The 15,685-nt window shown below is 43.4% G+C and overlaps 1 protein-coding gene across 1 annotated transcript; it reads left to right on the forward strand.

Moving 5' to 3' along the window:
* The first annotated feature begins 8,393 nt into the window (after positions 1–8,393).
* Positions 8,394–15,437, forward strand: atxn1a (ataxin 1a). Its single transcript, XM_070547380.1, has 2 exons — positions 8,394–10,402; positions 14,756–15,437. The coding sequence occupies exons 1-2, from the start codon at positions 8,627–8,629 to the stop codon at positions 15,347–15,349; spliced, it is 2,370 nt and encodes a 789-aa protein (XP_070403481.1). The 5' UTR covers positions 8,394–8,626; the 3' UTR covers positions 15,350–15,437.
* Positions 15,438–15,685: the final 248 nt, after the last annotated feature.

Here is a 15,685-nt window from a genome sequence, read left to right on the forward strand (position 1 = left end):
TCCACTCTCATCTAATCTTTTGGTTTCTGTCTCTCTAATCTCTAGTGCTCTTCTCTCTCACTCTCCTCCCTCCCTCACCCGTTTTCTCTCCCCACAGTTCCCCCCTGCTCTGGCCTTCTTGGTGTACCACCCTCCCTCCACCCTCTTGTGTTCTCTTTCTCTGCTCATAAGCGGACTCTGGGCGTTCCGCCAGCTGGCTTGTGTGTGTTTTTTGAATGAATACCTGATGAAGTTGGACGAGCGAATGGAGGGAGGAGCCTGTGTGTGTGTGTGTGTTGGGGGGGGGCAGACAGTGTGAGCACTCTGGCTCACATTCAGCCCCTTGCATAATACACGTTGGAGCTCTGCATGCGGGACTCCCTCCCTGTGGGTGTGTGCTAGCAGTTGTGTGTGTGTGTGTGTTTGTGTGTGTGAGAGAGATCACCTGAGTGCTGCATGTCAGCAGCAGGGAGCTTCCTGCCTCGCTGTCAGGCTTTAGGAGCAAGCTGCTGGTTGAGTGTCGCTCCTTGGTGGTGGAAAAAAAAGCAGGAGCAGCTCATGGCACTCATGCCCCCTGAGTGTGTTTAGGATTCTGTGCCGGACAAAGGAGGATTTTTTTGCTGTTGCTTTGCGAAGACACACAGCAGAGAGGAGGAGTGGAGATAAAGGAGCAGAGGAATGAGCGGGCGAGAGAAAGCATGGTGCAGAAGTGGGCTACTCCTGCCACCCTGGTAAGCAGACTTGACGGAGTAGTGTGTGTACGGGGCGGTGGTTCCAGTGTGTTTTTGTGCATTTGCCCTAGTTTCTCCTGCAATAGTACTCGGTTGTCTTTCTTCTGTTGACTTCTATCCTGAAGCGCTTCTTCTCTTTAAACATTTTTCTCATTCATTTGCTCCCCCTCTCATGGTCTACCCCCTCCCCCTTTCCTCACCTCCTCCAGCAACCTTTGGGGTGAGAAAGTGCAAAGTCACGCAACACTGCTCAAGAGCTTGTTTTCTGAAAACTACACCCTCTTTTGCTCTCTGTCAGTCACTTGTTTATCTCCATCTCTGCTCCTCCTTTTTTAACTCGCTCTCTCACCCTCTTTCTTTTTTCTTTTCTCCGCCGCTCCCTCTTTTTCTCCCCCTTCAACTTCACCAACTCATTCCTCAATATCTGATCCTTTGTCTGACCAAAACCCTGAATGTGTGTACAGTTGCTTACATGCATGTAAACACTAATGACAAGCCACGAAAGAAAGAGAGGGTGTGTGTGTTAGCCTGTAGAAGCAACACTGTCTCATCCAGTTGAGCTATATTTAGCTGTGAGATAACGCATCACGTTGAACGTGTCCGTTTGATAGTGATTACGATTATGACCGGACATGCAGGCGCAGCTGGACACATGTAACATGCATACGTCCTCTATCTGACTTGTGCATTGATTTAAAAGCATATTTTACAGAAGTTTCATTGATGCTGGTAAACCACAGTGTAAGCAAGACGTTATTTATAATAGAGCTGGGTAATTCAATAACGATATCTGTCAATAGACGTATGTCAATAGGCTATTTTGTAGTAGCCAGTCTGGTAGCTTAATACTAGCCATTACTTACTCTCGACCAATCAAAGCCACAGATCCAGGCATGCTCCGTCAACAAGCCCTCCCCTCTCTAACCTAAACAAACAGCACATGACTTAAACAAGATGTCGCAGCAAGGAGAGGCGGAGGAAGTCCCAAAAAAGGTTACAGTAGTTCACAAGCATGGCAACATTTTGATTTTTCAAAAAGCAAAAATTGGTCCTGTGACAGTCAAATCTGTCTTGTCCACAATAAGAAGCAGGAAATTATTAGACAACCATGATTGAACCAGCACATCTTCGATTGGTTAACTTGAAGTAAATTCTAGTTGACCTGCATTTGTAAAATTCACACACTGATGGTGACAAGCTACGTTGTAGCCACAACTGCCCTAGGGCAAGGCAGCTGTACAGTCACCACCAGCAGGTACAGTCAACATTAAAAGTTTACATTAAAAAAACTTAAAAGAAGACTAAGAGGCAGCAGATGAGGAAGAAGGCAGTGGGCCAAGCACAGAGCCTTGAGGGACCCCATGCCTCACCACTCAGGTATCGGAGAGATCACTTTAAAAAGAGTATTCTGAGAAATTTCCAAGACAGGTAGGATCTCAAGAGAATGCATTTCTTTTAACTCCAATAAAGTGTTCAAACCAAACGCAGCTTAGATCTTAAATCAGTAATAAAACCGAAGCGTGATCATTTTCTGCTTTTACCAACAGGTCATTTACCACCTTGAGTAAAGCTGTTTCTCTAGTTTGTTCTAAAAAGAGACTGAACCAAACTGGTTGATCGACAAGCTGTGTAGAATTGTTTTTAAAGACCTTGGACAAAAACAGGATGTATCTGAGATTGATATGTAGTTCATCCGGGTCAGCATCTAGTATAGCCATGATATAAGGTCATAAGACTGACCACAATACCTTTTATTGCCCAGGCAGGGTTCAGAGAACAAGCAGTAAATCGAGCTGAATTAAGGATCTTAGTTAATTCAGACGGGGAAATAACCTTGAGGTCAGAGAACCCTTGACTGGCACCAGCGGGCAAAGCAGCTGAGTAGTCTGATGAACTCCCCGATTGGGGTGTAATCTGACTTCTCAGTGTTTCAGCTCTGTCTTGGAAGAAACCTAAGAAACTCATGAGCTGTCAAATCTGAGCTACAGATAGCTGAATTGCTTTCTGTTGAATCATAAGAACAAAATGGCTTTCCAAGCCTGTAAAGATGCTTCTTATCTGGAAGACCGCCAACGGCGGTCCGCTTTTCTTCAATTTCTCCTCCGATTCAAAAGTTCCACATTTAACTGGGAAAGTGAGTTCCTTCTTAAATCAGGAAGTGCAACGTTGAGTTTAAAAGTCAATGTCGTCACATAAATCATGGGTATAAATGGAATCCAGCACATCAGTTAGACATAAGTTAATTCTAGGCAATGATTCAGGCCTGATGTGATGAGATGACCCGAGGGGCATGTTTCTCTTCTCAGAAATCTGGGATTTAGAATTAAAATAATAATTATGCTATAATAAAATAAAGTTTCAAGTGGATTATTAAGCAGTCATTTATTTACCAACGCACTCACAGAGCATCCAACATATTTTTGTCGTAGAAATTTGCTGCCTGTCTGGGTTTTTTCTCTCTTAACTTTGCTACACGAGTCCCAGAAAGCACACACTCGTAGAATGTAGTGACACTGATCTCTGTGTGTGTGCATGTGTGTGAAGGCGTCTGAAGCACATGGAGGGCATTCTGCTTGGGTTACGCGTTATTTGATACCCACACATTAACTTTGCGTACGCTGCAAGCTCAGCAACACGCAGGTGACTTTGCTTTTCAGTGAATCCGTGTTCGAGTGTCAGTTTCAGTGAAGCAATACTTTCTCTTTTTGCTATGTAGGTCAGGTGAAGCTGCCGCTCCCTTTCGCCTCCTGTGAGGCGTAAGCCTCCCCTTGCTTTTATCCCTCGGCTCTCATTTCTGTCCTGCCGCTGTGACTTCATCTATACCTTGTACCAGATTCCTCTCATTTCACTTCCTGCTCTGTTCATTGATTAATCAATGATGTTTGGCTCTGGTCATTCGGGTTCCGTTGAAGGCTGGGGCAAGTTGGTCTATAAAAATGCTGATATATTTATTATTACATATATTAAAATACACTTGAACTCAACCCTTTCCTTAAAGGTGAATCAACACTTGTGCAGTGGTTGTAAGTCGTATTCGGGGAAAACAAAGATCCGGTGCACCTGTTTCAGGAACTAGAAGTGAGCCATGGCAGAGTTGACCTTCAGATGATTTGGTGTCTTATTTCCTGATATTTGGACATCTCGCCTAGGGCGATGATGTATATATCTATCTATCAATAGACCTGCGGTGGGATATATAAAAAAAATGGGTCGATCAAAAACTTTGATGAAAAAGTTTCCTTTCCTTTTTCATTATAGCCTATCAGGTAGCTCAATACTAGACTCCCAACCAATCCAAAACACAGATCCAGACACGCTCCGACACCAAGCCCTCCCCTCTCAAACCTAAACAGACAGCTTATGACTTTAACAAGACGTTGCACTGAGGAGAAGCAGAGGAAATTCTCCCAAAAGAATATTTTTGTTTTTACAAGTCAGACGATAAAACAGTTGTTTGCTGAAATTGTTATGGGGGCTGAACCCAAATCTTCAGCTAACAGAGCTGCACGTTTGGTTATTTTTTGTTTTCCCACTTAATTACTGTCCTTTTGTCTATTTGTGCAGCCTACAGCGCTGCATGTGACAACCACGCTGATGGATTTCATTTAGCCACAATTTAGGTCAATTCATTGACAACTGAGAGATAAAAACAACAGTAGTCAACGGGGGGGGGAGCCATCTTCTTGCCCTCCGACCTGAAGCTGGGGGGGGTGCATGACGTCACATGTCAAGGGGTGAATATGATGAAATATTTGAATGATTGTTACAGTTAATGAATGTAAATCTAAATATTTAAGTATAGTTTTTTTTATTTGAAGGTTGGTTTTCATCTAAAGAAAAAGGGATGCATCAAGATTTTTTTTACCTCAATTTATAACCTTTTGCATCATATTTTTTCTTTTTTCTTTACTGTTTTACTTTATTCCTTTTCCTTTCCTTTTTTAAATGTTATTGTTATTAAGTGTTTTCTTTTTTAAATATTTTTTATTAGAGTTTCATTTGATTTCATTTTAAAATACAACGTACACCTTCCGTTCTTTAGCTGGTGAACGTTTGCCTGTGTCAGCATAAAACGAGCGGCTGCCACGGTTTGAACACGCCAGAGGAATGTGTCTGGTTAGGTACACGAGGGTGTGTAGCTATGGAAGTTTGTTATTGAAGTCCTTTTAACATTATTGATGAGTTCACACCAAGCTGTCCATCTTCAGCAGCATTGGCTCATGGGTAACAGATGGCTCAAACACACACACACACACACACACACACACACACACTTATTCACAATCACACACTTTTGCATACAGCACAGGCTTGTAATCTAAGTAGTATTGGCTCTTTCGGGAAGACTTTGAATATCTTTAGTCTATATATAGTCCTGTGCAAAAGTTTTAAACCAAATTTATTTACAGGGGTATTATGGAAGTTTTGACAGCCAAAACATGTATAGAAATAATAAATGTCTTCTTCATACATTCTCCTGCAATGCCCTGGTCCTGTAGAATGAGCCCTGGCATTTTTACTGTGATTGCCTGTTTTTCTGTAAAATCACAGAAAAAGAGAGATGCTCGGGTCGAGCAGGCTGCTTCATGCGCGTTCACGCTCAGGTATAGCCCATAGCATTCGCTATCCGTAGCTTTAGCAGCAGAGAGAGAGGCAGTGCCACTTTGTCGCTGTTCCTAACGCCTAGTGATGAACCTTGCTACATTTCTGAGGACCCTTAGCTACGTTCTGTAGAACTTTCTTCTAGATATTTCCTGCAAATTAGCAACAAAATAGCCATTTTTGCTTCAAACCGTTCTTTGGTTTGACGTTGTTTCAGCTGTCATCAAGGATATAAATGTTACAGATACTGAGAATGTTACTAGAGTGTAGCTCACCTTGTAAGATGTCTGACTCCCATGCTGAAGTCCTGGGTTTGATTCTGGGTGCGAACATGGTTCATTTAGAGATTCTTTTTTACATTAATGGTATCTTTTTTTACAGTAAGACGCCCAAATTTTTATTTGAGACTCACCGAACGGCATTGAATTCACAGATAAAAAGATGTGGGTTCAACTTTCATTTTGGAACAATTTTTCAAGCAAGGGAAGGGAATGATCTGAGCATGCAGGAGGACTGACCCATCATAAACCTTTGTCGGCTGTGCTGAAGAGAAAGCTACAGAACCAAATTATTTATTTAATTAATTACCTGCGCGTTCTCCTGTCCTCTGTCCTCCGGGCCACACACACACACACAGGACTGTCTCAGCTGCTATTTTCGTTAAGGAGTGTGCACGTACAGCATGCGTGCCTCGTGCACGAGCCTACTATTGAAGCTGCCGTTACGCTTTTGGCCTGAGGGGGCAATCGCGAGCATAAAAATTCAAAAGTCCATAAAGTCCCTTTAAACTTAGGTTGTAATGCCTTAAAATGATTTGGATAATTCTGCCTGCATTTTAATGGTTTCTCAGCTTATTTTATTCATTTTCTGAATAGTATATTGTGCAAGTGTGTCCAGATGAATTAAGAAAGTTGAAAAGTGGAGGACAAAATATCATGCCCAAAAAAACCTATCTACAATTTTTTAATAAAATCCAGCAAAAGCCTAAAGCAGGACCAGAAAGATGAGTCCTTTTTTCACCTCACAACTCTTTATAAATTCTTCTTAATGGTGGGAAAATCCTATTTTGTGTGTCAGAATGAAATATGTTGTGTTTCTCTCATAAGAGCAGATAAAGAAAATAAAACCAATAGTTTCTTGTTTCTGGTGACTAAGAGCCTAAAGATCAAATTAAAAATAGATTTTTGTTTTAATATGTTATATGCCAACAGTACACAGGTCCATCCTTTCATAAATGACAAAACTATAAATAGTTCAAAAATAGTCTGTTGCATTGAGTGAATCAAGCAACCAACGTGCAAAGAAAACTGAATGACTCTCAGAAAGTCTGAAAAACTACGGATCGTAAACCGTTTCAAAAGACTGGAAGACAATACAAAGAACTGACTCAAGAGTTTCACACAGTACCATAAAATACCAGAAAGGTGACAAGGACGGTAAAGTGAGTCTTTGGTTTCTTGTGTAGAATAGAGTAGAATAGAATAGACTTTATTGATCCCACGGTGGGGAAATTCGCTCGTTAAGGCAGCGCATACACTCAGAGAATAGGGATAATACACAGAGGCAGTCGGCTATTATTGTAACCTTCAGCAATAAAAAAATAAATACAATTAGAGAACGGAGTTTCCAAGAAGAAACTGCATGAAGGACAAAGACGTACGAATGTGCCACTGGGTGTTGCACGCATACTGAATATAGCGCTGATGTTGGTGTGAAAGGGAACAGCAGTAGCTCAGGAGGTAGAACAGGTTGTCCAGTAATCAGAAGGTTGTAGGTTCGATCCCGGTGTCCCACCAGACAATGCTGCTGTTGTGTCCTTGAGCAAGACACTTAACCCAACCTGCCAGCTGGTGGTGGTTGGAGGGACTTGTGACGCCTGTGCTCGGCAGCCTCGCCTCTGTCAGTGCGCCCCAGGGCAGCTGTAGCTAAATTGTAGCTCATCCCCACCGGCGTGTGAATGTGTGTGTGAATGGGTGAAGGACTGATTGTATTGTGAAGCATCTTGGGAGGTTGTAGAACCCTAAGCCCCAGGCAATTTACCATTTACCCAAAGGGATAATGCCAGTACCAGTTAAACTGTGGAGTTGTGCACTCTTATCGCAGTGGGAATGAATGAATGAAAGATGAACAGGGTATCCGCGGGTCCTTAAAAAGTCTTAAATTTGCTTTTCCAAATTTAAGGCCTTGAAAATCCTTAAAAATGACAAATAATCCTTAAATACAGTTTCCAAAGGTCTTAAATTACCAAAGACCCAATAAACAAGATTCTTTTATTTCTATAAAATTTTTGTGAATTTCGAGTGTTCAGCATTTTTTTGTGTGTATGATGGTTGGCATAAGCGGAACCGTACGCATTCAGTTGGTTGTGAAAGGGGGCTATTTTTAGATGAGCACATTAGCTGGTTAAGCTAGTGGGAGCTTGCGCCATGGGGAAGTGCAAGTTTAATGGTAACTGGATGGCTAATCCCACGTTCGCGACGTGGTTAGCACCGGTTCCAGGCAATAGCTGGAAATTAAAGCTTAACTTTAATTTTAAAAAATTGCTTAAATTTGGTCAAAGTGGCCTTAAAAAAGGTCTTAAAAAGTCTTGAATTTGGCTCCCTTAAACCTGCAGATACCCTGGATGAATGAGCATTCTGTTTTGCATCATGGATAGGAATTTATTCAAAGCCTGATTCACCTTAGAAGCAGCCAGATGAAGTATCAGGATTGGCACCTTCATCATAAACCTGCTGCATCCAGTTCTGTACACGTCTGTTGTCTCTGGTGGAGGAGCCAGAGGTGGCAATTTTTTTCTGTTTTATTGTTGTATAATCACATTAAAGCTTCTCACCATGTATGGAAATAATGAGTTTTCACAAACATCACGTTTTCAATGCGTTTTGTTTCTGTCTTTAACAGGTTTGTGCCGTGCGTGGGTGGATTTTTCGTCGGAGGGAAATGATTCCGCATGAAGTACAGCGAACTCGGCCCCCCATCGTCCTCTGCAGCAGCAGCAGGTGTGACCTCACAACGCTCTCCCCTACGACTCTGGGCTCGTCGCTCGTCTGCTAAAGAGTCACAGGATCGATCCGACGGCTCCGCTCCTCCACATCAACTCCACATCCCCATCTTCGATCCTTGCTCTCCCATCTTCAAGAGAAGCAATCTGCTGTCCCGGACGATCCAGAAAGTTCAAATACAGTTCATGTCAAATGAAGGATTTAAAGTGAAAGAGATTGGAAAGTAAAGGAAAAAGTCAGAGATTAGAAGTAGAGAGATAGTGATTGGACGAGTTTTAGAGAAAGATAGAGAAAGTAGAGTAAAAGGACAGCATGAAGTCAAACCAGGAACGCATTAATGAATGTCTGCCTCCTAAAAAGAGGGGCACGTCGAGCACATTACCCTGTGAAAGTCGCTCACCGAGTATACCGCCTATTAGTGACAGCCAGCGTATAGAAAGCATGACCTGTCAGAGTGTGGCAGGTGGGAATGAGAGTAGTCCACATCACAGCTCCAGCCAGTCTGATGGCCCCCTCTATAAGTCCCCCTCTTTATCGGACGCTTCCTCGCTGAGGCTAGTGTCGTCCCTCCCTACCATGTGCACACCTTCCCTATCACAGTCCACAGTCCCAGGAACTGTCCATTACACTCAGCTGCCTCCCAACATGCAGTTTATAGCATCTGCCTACACTACTCCGTATGCAGGCTACATCTCCCCTCAGCTACTCCCACACCCTCCTTCCCCTTTCTCGTCCTCATCAGCCAAGCAGAGACCTTCTCACACAGAGACAACCCAGGTCTCTAAACACGATCATCAGCGAGCATCAGCGGGCCGCACGTCCATGCCCCCTCCGTCGACAGACCCCGTCCCTCATCACATTCAGATGTCTATGTCACAGCGGACTTTGCCGTCGCCTCATCACCAGGGCGGAGCTCACCATCCGTCCCCCTCCCAGCACTCTCTGGGCGCTGGTGCATCCCAGATGGTGGTGAAGTACACAGATGGGTCCAGCAGGAAAGAGGAAGGTGGCTCTAGACACCGAGAGCTCCTCAACGGGGAGCTGGACAGGGGCAGGCGGTTCGGACACTCGCCTGAGTCCATTCTCGCAAAGTCGGGGAGTAAATCGAGAGAGACCTCGTCCTCTTTGTCTTCCTATGAGGCACGCCAGCTTGTCCTGCCATCGGAGTACTCTGCTCATGATCACTTAGGGCTCAGAACGTCTGTCATGTTGATGCCCAACAGCCACGGAGATCACCAGTTAGCACCGCCCAGAGCCAGCCCGGAGAAACCGACAGCTTCAGTATCGTCACACCTGGAGAAAGGTGGTATCCTTATGGGCAAGCCTGTCAGTCGCACCCTGTCCTCGTCCAACACCACCTGCTCCTTCACGTTCCCACCTCCACAAAGTGCAGATGGTCTGAAAGCAGCTGTCAACACGTTATCACCTCAGACTGTAATCCAGACCACCCACAACACTACAGAGCCACTATCAATGGGACTCCCATCCACGAGCATCTACCCACAGCCCATCATAGGTTACATTGCAGGCAGCAGTGGGAGCAGCTACCACACCAGCCTACATCAACACTTACTCATTCCAGGCACCCAGCCGGTCATCATCCCTGTTAGCGGAGGCGGAGTCCCCACACTGGAACCGGTAACCTCCCACATCACTTCGTCTACCCACGCCGCGCCTTTTCCTGCTACACTCCCGCACACCTACATTGCTGCCCAGAAAGGAGAAGCTATTGAAACCCAAAGTGGCTCATTCCAGGTGGCTGGTGCAGGTGCTATGGTTCAAGCCCAGCTTCATCTCCCCATTGCTCCTGCTCCACCTGGGCTGGTTGCAGGCTCCGTCCCTCCCCTCTCCTCTGCTACAGTGGTGCCGCCCTCACTCCCTCCTTACTTTGTCAAGGGCTCCATCATCCAGCTGGCTAATGGCGAGCTGAAACGTGTGGAGGACCTGAAGACGGAGGACTTCATCCAGAGTGCAGAGATCAGCACTGACCTGAAGATCGATTCTTCCACAGTGGAGCGGATTGAAGGGAGCCTCACCTCACCCAACTTTGCTGTTGTCCAGTTCTCTGTTGGTGAGCATCGCTCACAGGTGAGCAACAAAAACCTTCTGGAACCATTTATACTCTTGGGTTAAAATGGTTACTAGTTACCATGGTTAAAATTTCACCAACAAGCTTTACCACTTAAAAAATCATTAAAACCATATTTTGTGATTTCTCCGTCCAAGGCTATGATTGGTCTCGGATTGTCCCAACATCTTCCCAGATGAGAGAACATCTGGGGTTTTTATTCTTACCAATCAAGGCGATCTCTTAAGTTTCTTTCTCTGTTGTGCTCATGTACGTGTTGGCACTTTTAAAGCAATCATCCAAGATGTTTTGGTCTGACATGCAGTCTGCTTTTCCCAACAGTGTTTAAACTTAAATGCAACTTCCTTCAATCCCTTCACAATAAGAGTCAAATGCACTGTGTGTATGAATTATAGTACTTTCATTTAAAAGTTTTTAAAATAATGTTGAGTCCTTTTGAATGTAAAAACAAGAGGCTAAATGCTAGGTGCATCAAGTTTTCATCCTGAGGATTACATTTAGTCCCTTAGATATTTGCCAGTTTAAAGGGTGACTTTTTCCCTTAAGTTATAAAAGTAGTATAATAGTTCTGTGATTGACACAAAACATTGTCATTAAGTTCTTTCCACAAAATCCCTCTTACATAAAGCAATCTAAGCAGCTTTATCCTTGACATTTTCAGTACCGTCCAGAATGAGCCGTTTCAGAACTCTGTCACTTTAAGAACACAAGCTGGAGCTGGCCACACCCACCCATCTCCTGCTCAGGCTTCTGAGAAGCTCTGATTTGCAAGAGGGGCTCTGAGTAGAGTCACTGCTCGTACATCAGCAGCTTTAGCTTGAGAGGTGGTTCTATGCTAATTTTCCCATTTGTGACATCACAAGTTGGGCCTTTTTGAAACTGCTTGTTTTAGGCACATAACATCACTTTTTTACACCTTTTGAGTGTTTATGGAGGCAGTAGAGACCCACGTGGCAGCACAGATTGATGCAAAAGGTGAGTTTTGCATATTATGTCCTCTTTAATATTCAGCAGGTGCAGAGCTCCTTGTTACGTTTTCCCACTAAGCATGATGTATTAAATACTGTCTGAGTAAAATGGTGAATAATTACTACAATTACTACAAATAATGACAATGTTCATTTTACAAATATATATACAGTTACCATTAAAGCGCTTGGCATAAACTAACTAGCTGATGAATTCCTTTTGTATTGGGTTTATTTTATGTTCTTGTCTGTTAATGTAGCATGGTGTTAAAAATAAATGTCATGAAAAAGAAAGTTTAAAGTCCCATTAGTTGTCATACACACTGATGTGTGTGTGAAATTTGTTCTGCACATTTGACCCATCCCCTGGGGGAGCGGTGAGCTGCAGACACAGCCGCGCTCGGGAACAATTTGGTGGTTTAACCCCCCAATCCAACCCCTTAATGCTGAGTGTCAAGCAGGGAGGCATTAGGTCCCATTTTTTCTAAGTCTTTGGTATGATCCGACCAGGAATCCAACCCTGACCTCCCAGTTTCAGGGCGGACACTCTACCACTAGGACACTGAGCTGTAGTCTTATTCCACTACTGGAAAATCTACTTTTAAGTTTTAGCAGGATCTGTAACTTTTTCGTTAGATTTTTAGGGAGGTTTTGATGTTTATTCAAACTTAACACTGACCGACGAGCGTTGTGCTGCTCCCATATTAACTACTTATTATTGTGAATCTCCCAGGACTCGACTGTTCCCACTCTAATTAGGTTCAATGTACTAGGATGGCAGTCTTGTTCCAAACATGTTCTGATTACGAGCTTCGTGACAGTTCAAGGAGTTGAGATCTGGAATCTTGGCAGGTTCTTTTAAACAAAAACAGAACCGTACCTTCGTGAGAGCTTTCATTTCTTCTGCTTCAAGCCGGAACAATTACCTTTCCTTTATATTCTGATGGTTGGGTTCATCTTTATCAAATATTAAAACCATGAAAACACGTTCTTTCCACAAGATTTTTAAAAGAGAATCACGTTCTCTTCAGTTTTCTGAAATACGCTTGTGTGCACACACACACACACGTGTGTGCACATGCTACTTGCTGCTGTCCTTAAGGTTGTGCTTCAAATCCAGCTGATCTGTTTCATCTGTCTGTGCATCGACTTGTCTGCCCACGCTGTACATCTCCAATCCTCTCCCCCGCCCCCGGCTACTCTTTGATATTCTGCCCCTCAAAAGCTGACCATCTTTCAAAGCCTTGCTTGTATCTCATGAGCCACTTTGGATCACACTCAAAAAACCTACTTTCTTTTAAACGTTATGTAACCCAAGAGGGAGATATTGTCAGATGTTCTTCATGCAAAATAAAAAGGTTAAACTTGTATAATTTTTGACATTCCTCCACAACTCTTTCTCTAGATTCTTCATCTTCTCTTTTTGATTTCTTCTCGGTATTTTACATTTTCTTTCATTTTACTGTTTTCATGTTTATTTTTTTCCTCATTCTCCTGTTCAGGCCTCAGATATTGTTTTTTATATTTTTACCAGAGACTAAAACCTCTCTTAGCTTTAGAAATTCAAAATTCCAACTATATATATAGTTTGGTCTTTTTGTGCCACACTTCTTTTTTTTTTAAACAACCAAATTCACATATAGTGTCTTTTTCCAAAAAGCAAACCATCCAGCAGCATTTTTCTATATGGTTCTATTTCCAGGCATCAACTCTCCTGCACACCAACTCCCACAGCTGCTCTTCTCTGCTTTTATAGCAGCACTTTGTGTGAATTAAGCTAAATTTGTTGGATACATTAAATATCTTAAAAGTCCTTTATATGTGTCTTTATTGATCACACCATAATACAGTCAATTTTGATTTCATGATTTATCCCTTCATTAGTTTTAATCACCACTAAAGAGCACAATTCTGCCACTTGTTGAGGTTAATTAGCATCTACACGGGAACTCTAGATATTTTAGTCCTTATGATCATCTAGTAAATGGCTTGTATTTGATATAGTACCTTCTAGAGTCCTGGAACTCCTCAAGGCGCTTTGCAACACAATCAGTCATTCACCCATTCACACACAATCACATCCTGGTGGGGATGAGCTACGATGTAGCCACAGCTGCCCTGGGCCGCACTGACAGAGGCGAGGCTGTCGACCACTGGCATCACCGGTCCCTCTGACCACCACCAGCAGGCGAGGGGGGTTAAGTGTCTTGCCCAAGCACACAGCGACAGATTGAGCGGGGCTCAAACCTGCAACCTTCCGATTACGGGGCAAACACTTGACTCCTGTGCCACCGTCGCCCCAATCTAAATAACTTTGTGCTTTTGAGACATAGTCAGCTGGCGTATGTACACATTTCAGTCGTAATTCATATAAACGTATACAAGGATGGAAAACAGTTGAATCGAACACATAATATAAAGTCTAGTGTGTCCTCAGAGTGATGGTTTCTGTGTGTATACAGGAAGTCACTCGATGCTCTTATTTTGGTGAGCTGAACTGTAGTTTTCCTGTTTATAGCTGAAAAGGAAAAATAAATTGTGTTTCACAACTCAAACATCTGTTTGACCTAACGGCAGTATGATTACTCAGATTTTTTACCCGATTGTCATCTTATTTTGATCTTAAGGATGCACCCATTCACTGTAAAGACTCTAAAGATAATCTTATCAGATTTTCCTGTCGTGTGTGGTGTGTTAAGAGCAGTTTGGTTTGCTCTGAAGCAAGGTGGAACCATTTAAGTAAAAAAAAACGGGGCTTTCAAATGAGCATACTGATTGTTGAACATGATGTCTAGCCAGTCAGAGAGTGAGGTGATGGAAATGCACTCTAAGCTTTTCATCTTCCATGTTTGTTCACTCCGAAGTCATGTTGCTTTTGGAAGAGTCCTGTCTAGCCAGGAAATGTTCATGTGTTGTTTTTGCAATGTTGCAATGCACCACACACTGTTGGACCAAAACTGGTCTAGCCGTGATTGTTTATTGCCACATGTGTCCAACCACAATAGGAGTCGAACAAGAGTGAACATCGGGAGTTTTCTTGAATCGTCAGAGCTCAGAGACGTGATTCCTGCATGTTTTAGATAGTGAACACAACTGATTTGTATGATTTAGTGATGAATCACTCCTGTAGAAACTAATGATCGCCGAGGAGACATTTTAGCAGTTAGATGAAGGTGTTAAAATTACAAGTACACAGCAAGGGGGAGAGTTTCAGTTTAGTTTTTACGACTGTAAATTCTAACGGACACTAGGGGATGCTAAAAGCAAGCCAAAACTCAAAAGTTTCCCTTTAAAAATGTTCTATTTCTATATATTTAGATCAGTTAGTGTTCCAAGCATAAAAAATGTTAATTTTTTGTGCTTTTCCGTTTCTCTTCCCTCCAGGTGAGTGTGGAGGTGTTGCTTGAATACCCCTTCTTTGTGTTTGGCCAAGGATGGTCGTCGTGCTGCCCCGACCGGACCACCCAGTTTCTGGAGCTGCCCTGTACTAAGCTCTCTGTGGGGGATGTTTGCATTTCTCTCACTCTGAAGAACCTAAGGAACGGATCGCTGAAGAAGACTCAACCTCTGGAGCCTCACATTTCTGTCCCATCCGTGAGTCCCGGGCACCTCAAACCCCCCGGAGGAGACTCGGACGTCCCTCAGAGCTGCAGTGGAGGAATCCCCAGGCAGCGGGAGAACGGGATCGGCCTGCGAGGGAGCGGCAAAAGCGGGAATGGAAGTGGAGAGAGCTCCAGTGTGGAAAACGGAGATTTGATGTTTGGTGAAAGAGGTTCTGTTTCTAAAAATAAGGTGACCAGCAGCACTCAGGCTTGCTCCAGTAGACCGGCGGGAGGCAGGAAGAGGAGATGGTCCGCACCTGAGTGTCGAAAAGTAGAAAAGTCAGAGGAAGAGCCACCTTTGACCTTGCCCAAACCTTCCTTCATCCCTCATGAGGTGAAAGTCAGCATTGAGGGAAGGTCAAACATGGGCAAATAGAAGCTAGCAGGACTGTTAACAACCTTTGGGATTTAAAAATAAACATCAAAGGATTCTAAAGATTAAAGGAAAGCCCACATATGTTTCATTTGTCCTTTTTTTATTATCTTGAATACTGTACTGTAGAGGTAACCTTACCCTGCAGCTTATCACCTTACATAATATCACAAGAGCAAATCTGTGCCGTTATGGTGATATTCGTGCTGAGGGATTTGTGAACTTGGCTCTGTGGCACGCTGGCACAATATACTAGACCACTGCTTGTGTAGATTTCAAGCTGATGTAGCAGATTTAGCCTCCTGAGGACGATTTCATTCCCTGGGTACTTCTAGAACA

The sequence above is a fragment of the Nothobranchius furzeri genome, chromosome 19 (genome assembly GCF_043380555.1).
Source record: "Nothobranchius furzeri strain GRZ-AD chromosome 19, NfurGRZ-RIMD1, whole genome shotgun sequence".
Lineage (NCBI taxonomy): Eukaryota > Metazoa > Chordata > Actinopteri > Cyprinodontiformes > Nothobranchiidae > Nothobranchius > Nothobranchius furzeri.

Coding starts and splice junctions, on each gene's coding strand:
- atxn1a (XM_070547380.1), top strand. CDS start 8,627: ATGAAGTCAAACCAGGAACGCATTAATGAATGTCTGCCTCCTAAAAAG. Junction 10,403..14,755: donor TTGGTGAGCATCGCTCACAG/GTGAGCAACAAA, acceptor TCTTCCCTCCAG/GTGAGTGTGGAGGTGTTGCT.